The sequence below is a fragment of the Epargyreus clarus genome, unplaced genomic scaffold (genome assembly GCF_041222505.1).
Source record: "Epargyreus clarus isolate Ecla_fem2 unplaced genomic scaffold, WU_Ecla_fem_2.2 ptg000010l, whole genome shotgun sequence".
In the NCBI taxonomy this organism is placed as follows: domain Eukaryota; kingdom Metazoa; phylum Arthropoda; class Insecta; order Lepidoptera; family Hesperiidae; genus Epargyreus; species Epargyreus clarus.
This window is the reverse complement of record NW_027332218.1, coordinates 5,340,844-5,362,442: the sequence shown is the minus strand read 5'-3', so window position 1 is coordinate 5,362,442 and position 21,599 is coordinate 5,340,844. Positions and strand designations below refer to the sequence as shown.

Sequence of the window (21,599 nt, the reverse complement as noted above, 5' to 3'; positions counted from 1 at the left end):
TCTGATTTCACTGTCAAAATACTTGGTAATATGTACTTGGATTTGTGTTACTTGTGCGAAATTGTTTAGTAATTTCTGAATCAGTTTCCTTCTGAAATAAGCTTTCAAAATGAAAATGTAGGTGTGTTCAATGATTAAAAATATAAAGGCCAAACAGTTTGGTTAAGAAGGCATGTCCTACTTCAGTGGTAAAGTGGTTCAGTTCATGATTATTCTTTACCACCGTTGGTAGTATAAGGTAACAGAACCTTTTATGGCTTGACTTCGGAGGCATCACCGCTACACCTATTTTAGCCTCAGGGTCAGCATTGCATCTGTGGCCAAACCAGGTGGAACTCTAATCCTATCCAGAGGTTGATTACAGATGTCTATAGGCGGTAACGGTCACTTTCCATAAACTTCGGACTTCATGTTAACTCCTATTCCTACTCATAAAATTTGAACATACGAATTCGCAAAGCAAGTACAGAAATATAACTTTACTATTCTTTCCCACCAGGGCACAAGCAAGAAAGAGAAGCTACACAGGATGCTAGCAGATTTGTACAACACGTCCATGGACAATGTGGACGTGTTCACGGTGTTCAGTAAACTGACGGTGAAGGACGCATTTCTCGACGTACGGTTCTCGGCCCACGGCTCGCCGTACTACCCCGCCGAGAAACTCGACAGCATGGTCATTGGGATACAGGAGAAGGTAAGAATAATAATAATAATAGATTCAAACAAGTTGTAGGACAGTATGGGTGTGATCTCGGTGTTTCGTAAATTGACGGTGAAGGACGTGTTCCTGGACGTACGATTCTCGGCCCACGGCTTGCCGTACTACCCCGCCGAGAACTCGACAGCATGTTGATTGGGATTCTTCTCCTGTGAAGGTAAGAATAAAAATATAAAAAACGGCAATGCTCTACGAGGAAGTGTTCTCGGTATTTAGTAAATTGACGGTGAAGGACGCATGTCTCGACGTGTGGTTCTCGTTCCACAAAAAGAGATACAGAGAAGGTTAGAATAATAAAAACAAAATATTGAACGCATTGCAATTATTCCGTAAATGGTCTTCATAAAATGTATTGGTGCACATTTATTTATGGCAACATTGTGTCATTTTAAAACGTTAGAAAAGTATGGGTAAAGAACTTCTCGACATGCAGCTCTCGGCCTACGTTTAACTTTAATACTAAGCACAGTAGGCATGTTAAGGATTGGTTTACATTATTTACTACTTAGTTGTTAGAGTATTTTTTTGATAATCCCAAGACAATTTTCAACAACTTCAAACATGTTTTTCCTTAAAGGCTAATTAATTTAAGGACTGAGTATCCGACTCTAGTGCTTTAGTTCGAATTTAGATCTAATGTAGGCGTCAAAACTCATCCCACGTCATATTATAACGCTTCCGAAAATATGTTTTGTACGCAAATGTTAAAGAAAGCCTCTTATCCATAAACCTTTGTATGTTACGAACTAAAGCCTCAACATAAATAAATTCGAGGCGATACGTTTCAGTAGTTTTCCTGAAAGAATAAAATAGGTTTACCTTTGAATAACTCACCTTCCCCTTTCAAGTTCACGGGTACTCGATACAGAATATCTTTGATCCTCTAAAAACATTCATGTAAGGGTCAGAAATGATAACATTATAACTACTGGAAATAGACCAAAATCAATATCTTCAGGCCTCGTTTTTGATTTGATGTACGTTTCCATAAATATCCGAGATATAAATTTAATTTGATGTTATATCAATTTCATGTCTATCAAAGTCATTAAATATTATTTTACTGTTTTAATTAAATTCTTCATTAACGTATTCTCTTAGTGTTGGAGTTCTTTAACGTCATATTTAGTGATTGAAATACTTATAAAGGTTCTGTGTATTTTTAGAAGTTATAAAGTGTTAACACATTTTATTTTAAATAAAAAAAGGAAGAATGATCTAATATGATATAATGATCTCCATATGATTTTTAGTCAGTACTGATTCGGGCTTGAAAATTAAGGTATAATGGTGAGCAAAAGATAGTGGGTAAATTTTGAAGAATTCGGGAAAGAACTGAGTTAGAGCAGTGGGAATTTTTCAGAAGATATAAATCAAGACTCAAAATTATTTAGTTCAATTCAAATGCTTCTTACAAATCTTCCTTTAATGAAAACTGACTTTACCTATTGATATAGGTACGAGTATGTTGAGAGAACTTTTGATCTCAAAAATCTCCCGATACTCGTACTAAGTAACATATTTGTAGTTCTCAAAGCGAAAACATATTATTCAGTAAGACCGCACAAAGTTTGTATTTAGTAACTTTCTACTTAGCAGTTCGGTCGTGAATTAGCTTAGTGTAACGCCACCTGGTTCTTCGGAAATAGCGTTAAGAGAGCTTTAAGGTCTTATTCGAGGTGTAGGTTTTTTGTTTCCTCTTCATATATGTAACATGTTTCATTTCAACTTAGTTCAGGTAAAACTCCTGTTCTAGTTCGAGATCGTTACAGGGTTACGTTGGTGGTACGCCCTTTATATTATTACTATTATATACACGTAAAACGTTCCCGAGCAATGTTTATTAAATTGCTTTAAATTTCGTTGAAGATGCCTTGAAGAGGCAACCTTGCCCATCACAGCCTATGATGGGCAATGTTGCAGATGTCCATCTGATAGATGGCAGACTATTACCTCGATTACTCTACAAATCCATAGTTTAAAATTTTATTCGTATTCAGGCAAACCTGAATAATATATTATATATGCAAAGAAAGTAAAAAATGATTATGATTAAAAGTTTTATTATGACGTCACAATTTAAAATGACGTAACTAAGTTAATGATATATTGGCATTTAAACCAAACGTGTGTGTAGAATTTCATCTCAATTGATTAGAGTTAGAAATTTATTTGCAAAATTTGATCCACACGACAAACGAATAAACAAAACTAATTACGTAAACCTTTCCGCAGTTGGAAGAACAACTCCAAGCGAAGATATACATGGTGAAGATCGACGAGTGCCTGATAGAGAAGGAGCAGTGTGAGGATTCCTGTCGGAACGTGCTGATGAAGAACAATGTGCCGCTATCCGTGTACACTAACACTACTAGCTTCGTGGGTGTGTCTGCGAGGGTTGAGTCGGAATGTACCTGTGATGTGGAGGAGCCGCTCATTTGCTTGAATGGAGGTAATTGCAAATTTAACTCTTAAAACTTAATATTAATAAGTAAAAAAAATAAAGATATGTTATTTTGCCCCGTGTTTTAATGTATGCAACAATGTTAAATAATGTTGTGAATGTTAATAATGACAATTTGAAACAATTTTATCTGTAGATTACGCTATTCTATTAAAGGTGGAAATGGAAATGATGAACGGAAAATTGAACACTTTTCCATTGAAATGTTTTGGAAGTTACATTCACTACTGCCTTGTAACAGCGATACAAAGCTGTTGTTTTTTGGATTAAAGGTCGATGTAGACGCACTAAGATGACGTGTAGCTGGATAGCTTTCATCTTAGTCCACCATATAGAAGATATCCACCATATCCACGAGTTTTAGTATTTAATGGACCTCAGATGCTATGCACCATTTCTTTCTGTTTCACTACTTTACTTTTAATTTCAAATTAACTCCAGAAGAGGTTACATAAAAATCTTTTCTCCCAGGAACCCCCTTCGCGGACAAATGCGAGTGCCCCGAAGGTCTCTTAGGGTCCCACATTTGATGCTGAGCAACGTGGATGCTATTTTTTAGCATAGCATCATTCCTTATCATCTGTCTTACCACTTCATTTATATAAAAAAAAAACAAATTCAAGAATTGTTTGTATAAGAATCTTTTCTCCCAGGAACCCCATTCGCGGACAAATGCGAGTGCCCCGAAGGCCTCTCAGGGCCCCACTGCGAGCAAACCTCCATCGGCTTCCACGGCGACGGCTGGGCGATGTACGCCGCGCCGCCCGCCTGCCACGAGGGTCACGTGACGCTCACCGTGACGTCACACTCCAGTAACAGCCTCGTGTTCTACTTGGGGCCGTTGAGGTTTAACCCGCTGCTTGATGTGCAAGGTATGTTGGATTTATAAGTTGAGTTATTAGTTAAGTAAGGTAATTTAAGTGTGGACAATTTGTTAGTTAAGTAAGAAACGTAATAATTTTGTGTTTTGTTTTTTTTTATGTATAACAAATAACCTTCCGAGACGGTAGCTGACATTTAAAAAGTTCTATAGTATTTTTATTATAATATAAAAGTAGCAGATAAGCATGCAGTTCACGTTGGTAAGTGGCTACTGCCGCCCATGGACATCTGTAATTAACCTCAGATAGGATTAGATATTCCTACCTGACGTCGGCCGCAGATGCGCCGCTACCCCTGAGGCCTAAGATGGAACGCCTCGGAAAAGTATGTCTCCCTTACCACACCCTTCAAACCAGAACACAGCTGCGTTTAACACTGCTGTTACGATTAGGAAATAGGTGTGGCGGTGGTGCCACCGGAGTCGAACCACAAGGGGTTCTACCTTAAAAAATCGAATAAATGTCATGATATGCTATTCATAATGGTATTCATATACTAGTTATAACATATACTAATCCTTACTCCACTACGTTTAACTAAATATAGACCAACCGTATGACGAATTACCTACCTCTTAACTATTCACTTATATGCTCTTAACGCCCCATAACTCAAACAGCGGCTTAATAGATATTTATGGAATATTCGCCGTTTCTATATGCATATGCCGCACGCCGCATTACGTCTAATATTCGATTCAGAAGACACCTACAGTACGCAAAACTTGTTAGATTAGATGTCGCCTACCTGAATTAGTAATGTCGTATCGAATAAGTAAACGAACAGAGTCGAGGTACGGTTCGCGATTTGAACTGAAGCCCGTGTACGTACTATTACTAACGACCTGATAATACTTAAGAGATTTTTTTTTTTTTGTAGGGAACCCTAATTATTATTCTTAAGAAAAATTAGCCTAAGTTACTCGTTATAATATCAGCTAATCGTCAGTGAAATTACCGAAAACATCGGCCCAGGCGTTATGGAAATTAGTCGGAACAAACAAACAGACAGATAGACAAAATTTTAATTATTGTTTTTCTGTTTTTAGTACCGTATATACTCTCTTATATATTTAGTATTATGTATTTGAGGATAACAAATAGGCAATTTCATTTTATTTATTTGTATAGCTTGATGTAGTGGTGGAGTGAGTGAATGAATGAATGGATGATACATTCAGTCATACGTACATGTATAGAAAGTGTTTGTGATGGAATTGAATCTTTTTCTTCTGAATTCTAGTATTTTTGGACGTAATTGAAATATTTAGACCGATTTTTGTATGTCCGTCTTTTCCTACATATGGAGTAATTTTAGAAATAGATAAACAAGCATTAATGCAACTTGCATACAACTAAATTAACAATTGATTTGGACCAATTTTTAGATAATTATGTCCATCTGTTTGTACCGCTGTTTGAATTGAAAGGGCTACACGTAAACTACTTTTTACACAAAAACGACCTCGAAAATAACTCAAATTCACGCGTAACACCCATTTAACAATATACAGTTACTAATTTATTAACGGTGTCTTGAATTTCAAAGAAAAACCATGGAAGCCGTAGGAATGTAAGAAAGGGGTTAATTCCTTGGCACGGCATTGTTAGCGATAGATACTTCTTTTCTTTGCCAAATTGCCAATTCTGTTAAGTAGAGTCTAGACACTTACCGAGAAAATTATGTTAAAAGTGTTACTTAAAGAAATTCTCGGTAACAATTGAAAAATTTATAAAACTCGATGTTATTCATAAAATAAAGTGAACAGTCGTTCTGTCGTTCATTCAATAGGATTGTGGTTACAATTTGAGTTTTACGTATTAAATGAATTTAATAAAAATGTATGAAACTTGCAGACCGGTAATCATACTACATAAATATGTTACATATAAATTGTCAACTACATACTTACAACATAACGATATATAATGAATCTATGGAATCAAATTATAACACAATGTGATCTGTGGTTGTGGTCCCAGATTCGAATCCCAGGCACCTCTAAATTTTCAATTAGAAATACATTATTTTAACAGCGTATCGTGAGTACCCTTTAATTAATAAACTGTCACATATCCTCGATAAATATCACTTGCTATGACATAGGAAAGGAAAACATGGTAAGGAAACAAGTCAGAGCAGTGGACTATGGGCTAAACGCCACTCTGAGAGAAGACCCATCCCCGCAGTGGGTCAATATTGGGTTTATAATATTCTTAAAGAGCACTAGTAGAATATTTAGTCTTGATAATATTTACATCTCAATAAATACATATATTTTAACATTTCTGTAAAAGTAGATATTTTGTATCTAGTTAACAATTGTGTTAATACATTTTGTCGTCGATTTTTAATGAGGCATTCTATGTAATTCCTTAGGGAGCCTTGTATACTCGATATTCAAACGAGACCTGAGTCCGGAAGTCTCCAGTCTTATTTGAAGTTGATAACAGGTTTCCATTCTGTAGATATTTGTCATACAGCGCTGTAATACAACTTAGATATTGTACTGGTTTATTATGCAAAGGACCCAGGTTCGAATTCTGGAGGTAGATTTTGGAATGAAGGAATCATTATAGATTACTTTTAATGATAGATTTCTTTTAAATAGATTTCTTTTAAATGAAATATCAAACGTGCATGCAGTCCACCCGATGGTAAGTGGCCTCTGTCGCCCATGGAATTTGACCGATTTTATATCAAAACAGCGGTTATATCTGAAGCCGATCTCAAGATTTGATTTAGATTTAATTTAGCAACGCATTCAATTGTGTAACGCATTAGGAAGTAAAGGGTGCTTAAGGACCAAGATGGTCGCTACATGTCAGTCAGCACACCCTTCTACCGTAAAACAAGAACTCTTTCACGATAGAAATAGGTGTGGCGTGGTATCTTACCAGGCGAACCACACTCGCTCTAATATCTTTTTTATCCATCTATCAATTTGTCCTGTTTCTGAGTTTTGTGTATGTTTGTATATGTGTGTTGTGCACGTATGTGTGTGTCTAAGATAGCGTCTGTAAAAAGCACCTAAACCGAACAAATCCATTCAAAATATATGAACTAAATCGTATTTCTTACTTAGGCAAACAATTGGGCTTTCTATTATGTTCAGTATAAGTAATTGTAACATCGACCACTAACTAGGTTCGACTGGATGAAAGCTTAACGATGTCGCCAACAATGGACACGTCGGCAACTGAATAATGATTTCCGGACCAAACAGTGGACTGTTGAGAAAAAGCTGATTTGATAGAGTCACTACCTAATTCTGAATGTATGGCATTATTTGTTGGCTTTTTTACAACTGACGTCTATTGTTTATTATTTGGCGTTACATTTCAATCATTATGGTAATATTGGAACAGTTTTCAAACCAATTTAAGGTATTATATCTTTCTGTAAGTCGTCTTTTCATACACTAACACACACAAGCATGTAAACTCGCACATAGGACCAGGCACACACAAGTTCATACAGGTACACACATTACACGCGTCCATGCAAGCATACACACAATGCACCACGCAAAAGCGTCTCTGATGTGTTTGTGTGTGTGTGTGTGTGTGTGTGTGTGGGAGGGAGAAAGATATGAAATTTAAAAATTAAAATAGTTTATTTTTAAAGTGGCAGTAATAATTATGGTACATTTATATATATTAGGCACACGTTATAGTTACATTTATATGTTAAAAATGCTAGAAACATATCCTTGTCAATTTCTGCATATTAGAAAATTACAAACAATCTTTAGTTGGCAAAATTAAAACAGATTGAATATTAATAACAGGCGTCTATAGGTATAAACCAACCCTTATTCTTCAGATAGACAAGGATTACCTTTTACCGTTGTATAAGGTAGATAGAAATTACAAAAGAAGTAATGAATTTTTAATGATCACATAATGACGGATAGGCGTGTAAGTTATGATTTATGAAACCATTGGTCGCGTGATAATGTACCACATACCTTTCATTCGTTGTGTTGTGGGTTACGTAATTATTTCACCCCATACTTTGACAGGAAGACCTCAATAGTGCTTTGTTTGGGTGTAACGTGGATGTAATAACAGAATAGAGTACTATTGAAAGGTCCTGTCTTGTGTCTGTAAGTAGTGTCAGTAGTGTCTAGTGTAAGTATGTAAGATCAACTTTTATTATATTTCTTCTGTGTCGATTTACGACGAATCTGTAAACATCTGTCAAATAATAAGAAAAAAAGAAATAATTGAGGTCGTATGATAATTATTTTTAGATCAGTCAGAAGATTAATATTTAAACAATGACAACCAAGTCATGATGTCAACCACTTTTCCCTTATCATATGGCTTGTGATTTATAATTTTATTCGACAACTTAACACACCTGTTCCTTTCACTGATATCGAACAAATTATTTCTAATTAAATTGGACACATTTCAATCAATATCAAATCCTCTGCCCCCGCAAACATTTATATAACGAAATTTATCCATATAAAAAGCATTAACTATTCGTAGTCGATTTTGTTACCTCGCCTATGTTTGTACGTAATTAATATGAACATTCTATATAAAATAAAAATAAAACAATTTGGAGTCTATTTTGTTACCTCGTCTATGTTTGTATGTAATTAATATTCCTTAGAAAGATAACAATGAAACGAGGCTAGGGAAATGATGTTCTATGTTAAAGAAAATGGCTTTCGTCTCATTAAATATTTGACATGCAAACATTGTTCATGTAAATTAAATGTATTATGATACGTGTTCATATAAAATGAAGTTGGTTTTCGAAGGGTTATTTATTATTTATTGTATGTGCTATTTTCACTCACTATACTGAGAACAATCGTCATGTTTTTTAATATAATATAGGAGTAGCATACGAGCATGTAGTCCACCTGATAGTCAGTGGCTACTGCCGCCCTTGTTCATTTGTAATCAACTCCAGATAAAATTAGATTCCTGTCTCAGGTTGGACACCGATGCCATGCTACCCTTGACTAAGTTGGGACGCTTCACGTGCCAACTTAGACCTCAAGAGTAGCAATTAAAAAGTTCTGGCACGATGTGTGTGCCGCAGATCCCCGAGATAGCATCCGTATAGCTTAGGATTTGAGCGCTCGGTAAGTCGATATTGTATTGCCAAGCCATATTTGATAGCTACTGTTGGTTACACAACGCTGACCTTTAGTTGCGCACGTTGGTTTATCGACGTTCAATGATTAATCCTTTTAATAATAAATTTCTATACTAGTTGTACAGAATAAAAGTTTTTCAAAGGATAGTGTAACAAGTATACTATAACGTTCGAAATATTAAAATATACTATACTACCGTTACTATCATATTAATTTGAAGGGTAATTGCGCAAGCAGTCAACTTGACGGTGGTCATTGCGTGGCTGTTGGAAAGGTAGAACTAATATGGTTCAAAAATATGGTCACGCGAATTTCTAGGGTTCTTACAGTAGTGCTGACTTATATAAAAGGCGACCATTTTATCTAAGAGACCTTCACACTCTTCTAACCAGACCACAGCGTTTAACACTACTATTGCTGCTGCATAAAAAAACAACTTAACATAACCCCACCATTACTTAAGTAACCGACGAAAAATAAATATTCTATCTTTAACCTTTGTCCTTAGACTTCATGTCGCTAGAGCTGGTGGATGGCTACCCAGTACTCCTGGTGAACTACGGCTCCGGTACAACAAAGCTGAACAACAGCGTGGTCCACGTGGCAGACGGGAAGCCCCATCTCATAGAGATAGTACTGATGCGGAGCTCAATAGAAATGTTTGTGGATAGATGCAAATTGTCCACGTGTATGAGCTTGGCTGCGCCGATGGGACCTCGGGAGATTTTAAATGGTGAGTAGTCTATCTTTTTGCTATGGAGGGTAATGTTTATGAGCGTTTGTAGGAATATGTCTTTACTACGCCGTACACGCCGATACGATACGATTTTATTACATTCAGCATCACGAGATATTATTCTGTACAATAATATGTTGCAATACATCTAAAATATAAATTCCTTTCACAGTAAACGGTCCACTCCAGCTTGGTGGCGCTAGTATCGACCTACAAAATCTAGGACGTACCTTCGGCTGGGGCATCGTACCCACCAACCAACACTTTGTAGGCTGTATCAGCAACTTCACGTATAATGATTTTGTAAGTATTTTTCTGTTTTTTTTTTTTTTATAACAACTAAGTTTTTATTTACTGTTGTAGGGTAGTTTTAATATTAATATGAATTATGAGTTATTAAAGAATATTATGTAGTGTCTTTTCAGACATCTAGCAGGTGACTAAGGGTTCCAGGGGTTAACTCAATTAAAGTAAAGGAAGTAACTAAATTGAAGAGACGGGCAGAAGCCCCTTCCGTCAATGTTACCTATCTACTTTTTTACCAATAACCTAATTAAATAAAAGCAATACGCAATAACAGCAAACTTTTACTAACTTAGCTACTAACACACCTGCGTTCGATTGTTACCGTTTTAAATTTACTACTGATGTGTGTTATTTATGTGAAAAATATTGGCCAGGATTTTCAATGTATGTATGTTTGCTGCCATTAGAATTTTCTATGGCGAAGAAGGTATTGAAAACTGAAGTAATATTTCCCTACTCTCCAATACATCAACCATTTACGATACAAAGTTGGTAGGAACTCCCTTCTTAAGCGACTTCAAAGCAGGATGTTCGAATACAGAACCTCCTTTTTTGTAACTTTTTTCAGCTATGTATATTTGTATGTAAGTTTGTATGTTCACAATTATCTCACAAACTACTAATCTAATTTGGATTTTGGTTATTTCATTATCACAATATTCTTCCCTAGATGTACAATCTCGGCGAGCCGTCCGTCCATCGCAACGCGGACCCCAGCTGTCAGAGGAGCATGTTCACTGCGGTTACCTTTGGCATCGACACCAACTTCCTAGTAGCGATACTTGTTTGTATCGCTATTTTAGTCAGTGAGTATCTCTTTGCAAAACGTGTGCTTAAATTTTATTTGATTTCTTATTCTATTTTCAGGTATTTCTCTTGTAAGGCTATGATTGTTTAAGACGGACTCCTGTATTAAAATATAGATTTATATGTCATTCAAAAGGTGAAGCAACGTCGGAAACGTTAGAAATTAAATGGATGATCACTGGTTGGTAAAGTACAAAAAACACGATAGATGTCGTCAATTGCTGTTATTATAATTGTGTGGCAATCCTTAACTCTTTAAGGCGTTATAGATGGCTTAAAATATATGATGCGGGTTGACGAAGAAAAAAATCGTAACCCTTTGGTCACTATAAAATAAATATTTATTTCACTGACAAACGGTTTGAACACATCCACCACTTCTAATTTAGCCATTAGTAAAGTGAATTAAATGCCTCGATAACTCCTCTAATCTCGTCTAATCATTAGACATTTCCTAACATTACCTTCCTTACAGTACTCCTCCTAGCGGTGGTAGTCCACCGTCGGCGAGCGGACGCCTGGGCGGAGAAGGAGTTAGATGATATCCGAGAGAACATCATCGCGTATGAAGACGAAGGTGGCGGCGAAGGTGACGCTGGCTACGATCTGCACGTGTTACGGCAGATGTATGACGGACCGCCCCCTGACACGGACGCTACGTTCATGCACGCACCGGGTAAGTCATAAATTGGTTTATTTATTTATCAATAAAGATAGTTACCAAGTGTAAAAGCGAAAGAGGTCGTGAAGGTGACGATGGCTACGATATGCACGTTCTACTAAAGATGTATGACGGACCGCGTTCTGACAAGGACGCTACGTTCATGCACGCACCGGGTAAGTCATAAATTGGTTTATTTATTTATTCATAAAGAAAATTATCGCTTACGAAAGTGAATGGGGCGGTAAAGGCGGCGCTGGCTACGATCTGCACGTTCTACTGCAGATGTATGATGGACCGTCTCCGAATACCGACGTGAAGTTTATGCACGCTCCGATAAATAAGTCGGATAATACATAGGTTTTAATTTTATTTGTTCATTCATGAGTTAAAATAAACCAGCATTATGAATATAATATTATTGTATTTATCTTAATAATGAAGTATTTTTTTCATCATAAACGATACCAAATCTTAAAATATGTGACATTTGCTCATGTATTTACACATATGTTACTGGCAAGTAGAACATCGAATCACGGTATTTACTTAAAGTTACAGTTACTCCAAGTTACTCTTTTAATTCAATCATCAAATCATAAAAAAATAAAAATTAATCATTCATGACTTACATCGTTACATTAAAAACTGTTTAAGAAACATACAAGATAGATTTCATTTCAGTCATGGAGAAAGATTCGCACACATCAGTAGTACAAAGTAAGCGATGCAACTAACTAAATTCCGATATTTCGTATATTTAGCTAACATAGTGTTAGAACTAGATCATTAGGCGTCTATATATTGCGGTTCGTGCATCCATGCAACGGATAAGCTAATGAGAGCGGTGATTAGCCGACATTATTAATACGAGGCTTGTCATTGAAATTCAAGTAATTATAGCCTAATGACACTTGTTAAGTGAGTCAATGATTATAATATTTAATTATTGTTAAATTGATGTTAAGGGTTGATACTAGTTAAATGAATCAGTGATTATAATATTTAATTATTGTTAAGTTGGGTTAAGAGTTGTTAGTATGTAATTTTGTTTTTTTTATTCCGTACAATGTCATATCGGGAATCAAATTCTGGACTACAAATCAAGACTCTAAACAGTTATACTAGTATGATACTCGTAGTATGATAATTGTTTACACCAAATGTTATCATTAACAACATATGGTGGTCAGTTGGTCACGCAGTGTTCCAGGTTCGATCCATTCAAGGCAAGGCAGACATTCTAATGATAAGCTGTTCTGGGTCTGGGTGTTTATTTCATAATATTGTGTGTGCTTATAACACTAATACCCATATTAAGCCTAGCGTACTCTACGCTAAGAGTATAGTGTCTTTTTGTAAAGTCGACTTTTTTATCCGACTATAGACAGTATTTTTTTAGTGTATGTTTCAAATTGTGCTAGTAACATAGGTAGTTTTTTTCAGTCTTTTTTTATTTTTTATATTTTTTAAAATCACTAGTTAATTTATGATATTTTCTCTAACCAGGTGTAGTGGGAGCAGCGCCGGATATATCCGGGTTCCTGGATGACAAGAAATCAGTGTTGGATCGCGATCCCGACATCAATCCATACGACGACGTACGTCATTACGCGTACGAAGGGGACGGCAATACTAGTGGATCGCTCTCTTCGTTGGCGAGTTGTGAGTATTGGCTTTTATTGACAATTTGGTGGTTTTCTTTAGAAGAAACAAATCAGTAGTGGATCGTTATCTCGTCATCAATCCGTAATATGATTTACATCACTATGCGTACGAAGGGGACGGCAATATATTGGTTTTTTTAACAATTTTTTGATGGATATTTTATATTTTACACTTCTTCAAAAAAGTGTTATTTTTTAAGTTTCACTTAGATGAAAAATAATGTGCATTGGATCGTGATCTCGGCTTCAATCGAGAAGATGACGTATGCCAATATGCGAATAGCGTCCATTATTAATATTTAATCAATCCTCTGTTTTGCCCGCCTAATTTTGACATTTGAAAATTTCTGCATATTAGAAATTGTCAAATTTCGATCGATGATAGGTAAAAGTTGGGTAGATTGATTAATAATAACGGGTCTAAGACGGCAGTATTAGTGGATCGTGATTAATTGAGTGAACAAAACTAGTTCTATCCTCTTCACTTCCTTTATATTCAAATATATTTTTTAAAGTCTGCCTAAAATATAAATATTAAAAACGTATTTTACAAACTTTTCACTGTTGAATTTTAATATAGATTGCTGACAAAACTAATTATTTTAAATATTCATACCTAAAATATAATATTTTCAACACTAGTAAAAAAATACAATGGAAAAATATTTTTATACTTTTAGCACTTTCACATTAGGTAGATAAAAGTTTAATTCGTCTTATTTACTTTTATCATGTTACCGACATTTATATTCTTTAAGTCTAGATTCTAGCTTCTTTTTCCACTTTGCCTTTGATGAAACTATTTAAGTACTTGAAGGCTGCATTCAGTTAGTTAATTACAAAAGTTCTCGCGTAAGTAGCTTCACTCGGTAACAAATTGATATTTTGAACTAACTTAGTTAATAATTACGTTTTAAGTTCGTTTTGTGTATGAGTTGAGTGGATCAATTTAACCCTTAAATGACTGTTGGGCATATTTTTTAATTTATATTGAAGTAGCAAGCTAGCATTCAGACTATCTGATAGCAGTGATAGCCTAGTGGTTAAGAAACGCGGTCTCTCGATCGAGGGGTCCGAGGTTCAAGCCCCACGTACGCACCTCTGATTTGCAAAATTATGTGGTATTAGAAATGAATTATCACTTGCTAAACGGTGAAGGAAAACATCGTGAGGAAACCTGCATACCTGAGAGATAAATAAAAAATAAATCTCAAAGGTATGTGAAGTCTACCAATACGCACTTGGCCAGCGCGGTGGACTATGGCCTAATCCTTCTCATTCTGAGAGGAGGTCCCATGCCTAGCAGTGGGACAGTAATGGGTTGATGATGAAGCTAGCATTCAGTCTATCTGATAGCTAGCGGCCATCACCGCCCATGGACATTTGTAATAGATTCTAACCTGACGATGGCCACATATGCGTTACTACCCCTTAGAAATAAGTTGGAACCCCTTTTATAAGTCTCTCTTCATACAATACTCTTCAAACCGAAACACAGCACTTTACTTTCTAGTTCTTAGACATACTTCTTACGTATATGCAGCTATCCAAGGCAGTTGCTACTTAGCATCAGTTGGACTGCATGATCGTTTGCTATTTCCCCGGTTGATATAAAAAACCAACAATAAGCCTATTTTCCACAAAATTTCTTAAAAACACCTCGTCATACCCAGAAAAATAGAAGGCCATCCCAAACAAGGTTAGCATAAAAATCCGCGGCGCAATATTTTTATTTCCATTTTAGTGGTGCAGAGAGTTCACAAACAGATGGCAAGTAAATAACTACAGGCGTACAGAACGTGTTTTCACGACAAATATTGAAACATTCATACGTCCAATCTGTCGTTCGATCCTGTTTGCTGGAAAAATGTTGCCATCCGCTATCTATTGCCTCTAATGTTGCAATAAATGGTTTATGTTCGATAGTTCGGAATGTTTTCTTATTGTGTTTTGTAAAGCAAACGAAATGTTCTTTTGATGTTATTTGGTATTTCAAAACTTTGTATTTATATATTTTTGAAGTTAATGGACATCTGTCATCCGACTTGGGGTCGTCATAATATTGATGTGAATCTTAGATTTTGATCTTCGGTCAGACAAACAAAATGATGTATTTCGTACACTTTGTTTTTTAATTTAGACATTGCGATCCACTCCTATGGATCGTGATCATGAAATTGCGATGATTGGGAGGAAATCTTGAACTAAGTAGATTGTATACAAGTTGTATGCGGCGTATATGACGTATAATATGACGTCTTGTTTTAGTGTCCCTAGAAACAGCACTGTATTTTTATGCGCCGATTTTTTAAATATTACCGATAACATGCAAAAATATTAAATGTAAAACCATTTTTTTTCTATTTTCTTAATCCCTTATTTTTTACAGGTACCGACGACGGCGACCTCAAATTCAATTACCTATCGAACTGCGGGCCTCGTTTCCGCAAATTAGCGGACATGTACGGCGGCTCTGACGACGACCGAGCGCCCCACGAGGAGTCGTGGTGCTAGCCCCGCGCCTGGCTCGTGTAGCCACCCACGCGTGGGCAACCGCGGTAAGTGACACGGGTACCCCACGTGGGCAACCGCGGCAAGTGACACGGGCACCCTATGTGAGCAACTGCGGCAAGTGTCACGGGCACCTTATGTGAGCAACCGCGGCAAGTGACACGGGCACCACACGTGGGCAACCGCGGCAAGTGACACGGGCACCACACATGGGCAACCGCGGCAAGTGACACGGGCACCTCGCATGGGCAACTGCGGCAAAAGACAGGGGCACCCTAAGTGGGCAACCGCGGCAAGTGACACGGGCAACCCACGTGGGCACCCTGCGTCCAGTTCGCCTAGTGTCAAGACCAAACTTATTCGATGCCTTAACGCTCCTTAACCTGTGTTCTCAGTGAGCGCTAGTGTCGTGATAACGATACCCCCACCGTCGGACTGAGATTGAAACTTTTAAATTTTTAAATAGGAAATGGAGCCTGTGATAATTATTATGCGATGTATTTGGTGATTGAGTGTCATCCTCGCTTGTGGGCGTGTGAGCGGTATTGCGAACGTATGGCCATACATTATTTATGAGCAGCGAGTCGATTTCAAAACTGTGACAGATACATGCCGTGCGGACAAAATTTGAAAACTTACACTTGGCAAAAATCCAGCGCCTCTCCCGAGACTATTAAAGTTGGCACTATTGTTCGCAATATTGTTTTATAGCACGTACATAATACTGTTTCCTACGTATAAACGTTCGTTAACTTAATGATTCCGTAAGAACTTAATTCCTGGTGAATGTGTTGCGAGATAGGTTATTTGTAAAAATTAATGTATAAACATTTTTCGGGCAAGAAATTCAAGTGTTAATAAGTTTTAAGGAATGACTGATTTGTACCGCTGTTTAGGCGTGGTAGATGCGCCTAGATTATTTCTTGTAATTTTTATATAAATTATTAAATGTAGCTGAGAGTTCGTATTAGTTTAAGGGTAACGTGTACGACATTATTAAATTTTCTTACGTTTATAAGTTGACATCGTGAGAATTACTCTCCATTAGTATTATTGACTGAGCATTTACTTATGTTACATGAGAGGTACGTAACCGTGTACGTACGAGAACGTACACATGTAACCAAAAATGTTACAATTTTGAACTTAGTAAGGATGCATCAGAATTTTAATATAAGTGCCATTATTTTTGACTTTTGTACTTTGAGTTTGTAACGTAGCTACCATACTGGACGACTAGTCACATTGGCCGCTTTAGATAACAAATATTTTAATTTTTTCGTTCTTAAACCAATTTATTGTCTTGTTTATTTGCATTATAACTGCATTTCAAAACTTGTAATTATTTTCTAAGAGATTTAAATAGAGAATGAGTAGGTAAAAAGTGTTGTCAATTTGTTTTTCGTGGTAACAGCATTGACAATGGAAGAAAGTATTTTTTTCTATTTAATGAACAAAAACAAAAAATAATAATTAAAAACACATAAGCCGCATTCTGACATATACAACGAATGTGGTCTATTGTTTATAACTTTTTTAAGATCATTGATAGAATACCCTCTATTGTAGCAGCTCTGATGTGAAAACAATTTCTGAACGGTGCGATAGGCGATACTTATATAAAACATTAGTCTTCAGGGAAAGCAAGCAATGTACAATTTGCTTTATAAGTTGGTTAAAATCTTTTACTTATTACCTGAATTAGCTATAAACATGACAGCAGACATACATATGTGAGAAATTAAACTTATAGCAATATTCATTGGGTACTTATTTTTTTTTTTTTTTTTGTACAACTTGCCCAGATATGGGGTTTTTACGTCATTTAGGTATTTATTTAGCCCGGTTTTTGGTGACAAATGTGAATAGCACGGTAGCGGTCAAATATACAGCCTCTGCCATTTAGATGTAAGCGATCATTATTATTTTTTATGTCAATATCTTGTTATAAACACATAAAAATAATAATAATGGTCTATATTTTTTACTTTAGGTTTTCGACCATGAGTTATAGATTTTTCTATAATCTGTGTTGCTCTTGTTAGATTTAATTTTTTACTGTTTTTATGTTAATTGCATTTTCTTTTACTTTTTCTAAAATTGTTCATTTTTGTATCAAGTTGCGTCCAGTTTCGAATAAATTTGTGTAAAATAAAAATGGTGTTTTGTCGTTCACCTACTGATCCTTTCTTTTGACTTTTTGGAAAAAAAAACATTTTCGATCTTAAGTTTATTTTTTGTTATTTTTTGCGACATTTTTGATATGTTTACGCCGTAACATCGTAAATTAATTTTAATGTTTTAGCGTTATTTTGTCACTTTTATAGCTATAACAAAACTGTCCGTATGTACTAGGCCTAACTGTAAATATGTAAAAACATAATAGGCGTAACTTTTTTATGGTAATATTAGGAAAATATACAAGGTGTCTTATATGTATGCATATCAACGAATTATAAGAGTAATACACATATTCTATAATATAATCAGTTACTTCAAGTTATTACTGTTCATGTAACGACGGCGGTGACCAATTTCGATTGTCAATAACATCGTGGTTTACCAACTTTACAGAGAAAAGACCATAATTTGAAACAATTATATGTAAACTAACATTTTAAGCAATACTATTATAAGTAATAGTAAAATTGTTTTTGTACACTACGTAGTTTGGGATGAAATATAATAAATAATTCCCTGAAAAAATCAACATCAAAAAAGAGTTTTGAATAAAACCCTCTGTAAATATAATATTCGAATAACGTCATGATTTTTCATAACAAACACAGACTAACAAAAAAGAAAATATACATCATACAAATAATTATAATAACAGTTTTTTTGGGAATTTCCAAAAACAAGTTTATTACATTGTATTTTTTATTGGTAAATATCAATTACATATTGTCAATCGCAATTGATCATTGTGCCCTTCTTAGTAATATCACCTGTATAAGTAATCATTCGTATTAAATGTCTATATAACTATAATAACATATAAAATAAAACTATAGCTATAATTGACCAAGTAACTAATTAATTATCGTTTCTTTTATAAAGCGATAATTTGACGAGTCAGAAAATTCTCAAAAATTGTTTCATTTACTTCGATTTAAAAGTGTTTTTTCTTTATTTCAAATATATCAAGATAATTTTGTCAGAACCTCCTCGTTTTCTTTGTGTTTTTTTAACAAAATAACATTTTGCTGGAAAACTGCTAAAAGTTGTATTAAAATATTCTTTGTTTTATTGCAAAAAAATTGGACCCAAATAAAAAATAATTTTCTTATATAATAAATTCCTTATATTTTCCACGTAAAATGACAAAATACTTCCGTTCCTAATGGCTTGATTGACGGTAAGTGATACGCCTCAAATTATCCATTTGACGGCATCTAGGTCAAACTTAGAAAATTCATCCATCTCTTTGATTTATTGCCGCGTCAATAAACCTCGGAGTGAGAGCAATAGGGCTATAATTTAAGGTTATTTAACGAGCTTAAAAACGCTTTTAGGCACTAAAATAAAAATATATTTTACCTGATGGTTGGCAAATTTCTTGGCATCCATGTCTTTGTTTTTTTTTTGTAATAAATAATGCACGAATGACGCAATTTGAACACTGCCGGTGTAAATTTAGCACACACATACACGCGCACACGCATACACTGATACATACACAAAAACATACATACACTATTTTTTATTATAACTTAAAAAAATGTTGCAAAATCCTAAATAGACACTTCACTGCCAACAGTTGACTTTTTGGATCTTGTTTTGAAAGTACAAATGATAAATAAGAGCTAATTTTTTTTTATAACGCCACGCAAAGTTACAAAAATTGCGCTAATTGTAATGTACACTTTCTTATTCTATACAATTATCACATTTGTCTATTTTTTTTTATATGGAACGTATTTCCCATACACGGAAAAGTAAAATATCGGGACGTTTGTATAAATATAATGGTATATATAAAGCTACATTAATAATGTATACTTCGCTAGTCCGAACTTACGCGGATTATATACAGGGTGTCTCATTAGTGTTGGAACCTTTATGGTGTAAAATAGCAGCAATTTTATCGAGAACTTCCTAATTATTTTTGATTTAGTTCAATCGTACCCCGTTTGCAATACGTATTCTTCCGGAAAAATAAAAACATATTCAAAGTACCATAATTTTTAATTTATCTATTAACTTGTAACATCATTTTATTGTTTAAAACACATTAGTTCAAATATTTTTTTGCGGTTGTAACACTTCTATTTTTTAGTAGATATATTTTCGGGCCTTGGTGTCAAAAAATGTAAATTTGCCATTATGTTGTGTTTGTTGAAAACTGAAAAATAATCTGTAATTTTTTGATAAAATTAACGGCACTTGACACCACGTAAGGCGATTCTAATGACCGGACACCCTGTATATTTTATTAACGAAATAAGCAATGAACTAGCCAATACCGACATAATGTAAGTATTTCTATTCTTTACAACCGTCAAATGTATAAAATGTCTATTCCTACATTCCAATGATAAGGCAATGTGGGTAACTGTTGATGTATTTACTATAACTATAGTTCTTAAAGGATCAATTATTATTCGTACTTAGAATCTGGTGGTGACCATTTCTTACTTTTATAAGCACATTCCGTTAAATGGTCGCCATCAGGTCGAAACACTGCCATTACATTAGATTGGTAACCCATTCATAATCCTATAACAATTTTTACTAATATTTTGAAACATGTACTATATTAATATTCTGTACCTAATACTGTAATATTTTACTGATTATACATACCTTAATCTTAAAAAATGGTTGGTTTTTCAAACTACTTATCGATGGCTTTTGTATGGAAGAAATAAGAGATTATATGATTATGAATGGGTATTATAATTGGTAATTTTTTAATATTATACGAAGCGTATGTTTAAAACGAGTTTGTATTTATGATAAGGATTAGTGTTACGGCGATTTGTGTGTTGCTCTGTTGTCAATCAATTGTATATTCTAAATATTAATTGTGCAGTAATTTGTATGATACATAATTATTGCAAACTAACGTCAGATTTATTTCTAATCACTCGTGTTTTATTAAGTCTAAAATTCTTTTTTACATTCTACGTGTGTATATAGTGCCTACGTTTCAGGAAATCCTAGTAGTGTGGGGCTGTGTAATTAAACAAATATTACAGGACATGTGATTAACTAAAAACATGTCAATATTGACATGTCACTTTTACATGTAGTTATTTAACGAGTGTTTAGAAGTAATTTGACATGTCAGTCGTTAATTAACAAACAGTCGTATGTAAGTATGTGTGCGTATGACCGAGGTCATTGTATTTAGTCTTTACAGACAAGAATGCGACTGAGTACGATACATTGTCATACTGATAATATATGTAAGTAGCATATAAGGTAAATTTTAAATTGTTTATATAGAAATTAAAATATTCAATTCAGCATTGGAATAAAGTGATGAAATTGATTTTTTGTTTTATTTAAATTTCGACTAGAATTAAATGAAAATCCCTAAATATAACATTTTTCTCAATATATTATACATAATTTTTGATGAGGTACAATTTAATTTGAAAATTGTTTTCATCTACTACACGATAGGTATATTTAATTTTCGTGCATTATTTCTAGGTTTTTTAAGCAACACCCGTTATTGAAAAATCGTTTAAGTAGGTGGATCTCTAAAAGCTGA

General features: G+C 34.8%; 1 protein-coding gene across 1 annotated transcript in view; it reads left to right on the top strand.

The window, feature by feature from the left end:
* shg (DE-cadherin) overlaps positions 1-21,374 on the top strand; it is a 302,607-nt gene extending 281,233 nt beyond the window's left edge. The window contains exons 16-24 of the mRNA XM_073077198.1: positions 500-697; positions 2,957-3,173; positions 3,839-4,057; positions 9,698-9,922; positions 10,098-10,228; positions 10,902-11,037; positions 11,514-11,714; positions 13,209-13,364; positions 15,756-21,374. Of these exons, the coding sequence (XP_072933299.1) occupies positions 500-697; positions 2,957-3,173; positions 3,839-4,057; positions 9,698-9,922; positions 10,098-10,228; positions 10,902-11,037; positions 11,514-11,714; positions 13,209-13,364; positions 15,756-15,880 (1,608 nt within the window). The 3' untranslated portion in view covers positions 15,881-21,374. The remainder of the gene's footprint in view (positions 1-499; positions 698-2,956; positions 3,174-3,838; positions 4,058-9,697; positions 9,923-10,097; positions 10,229-10,901; positions 11,038-11,513; positions 11,715-13,208; positions 13,365-15,755) is intronic.
* The last annotated feature ends 225 nt before the right edge of the window (positions 21,375-21,599 follow it).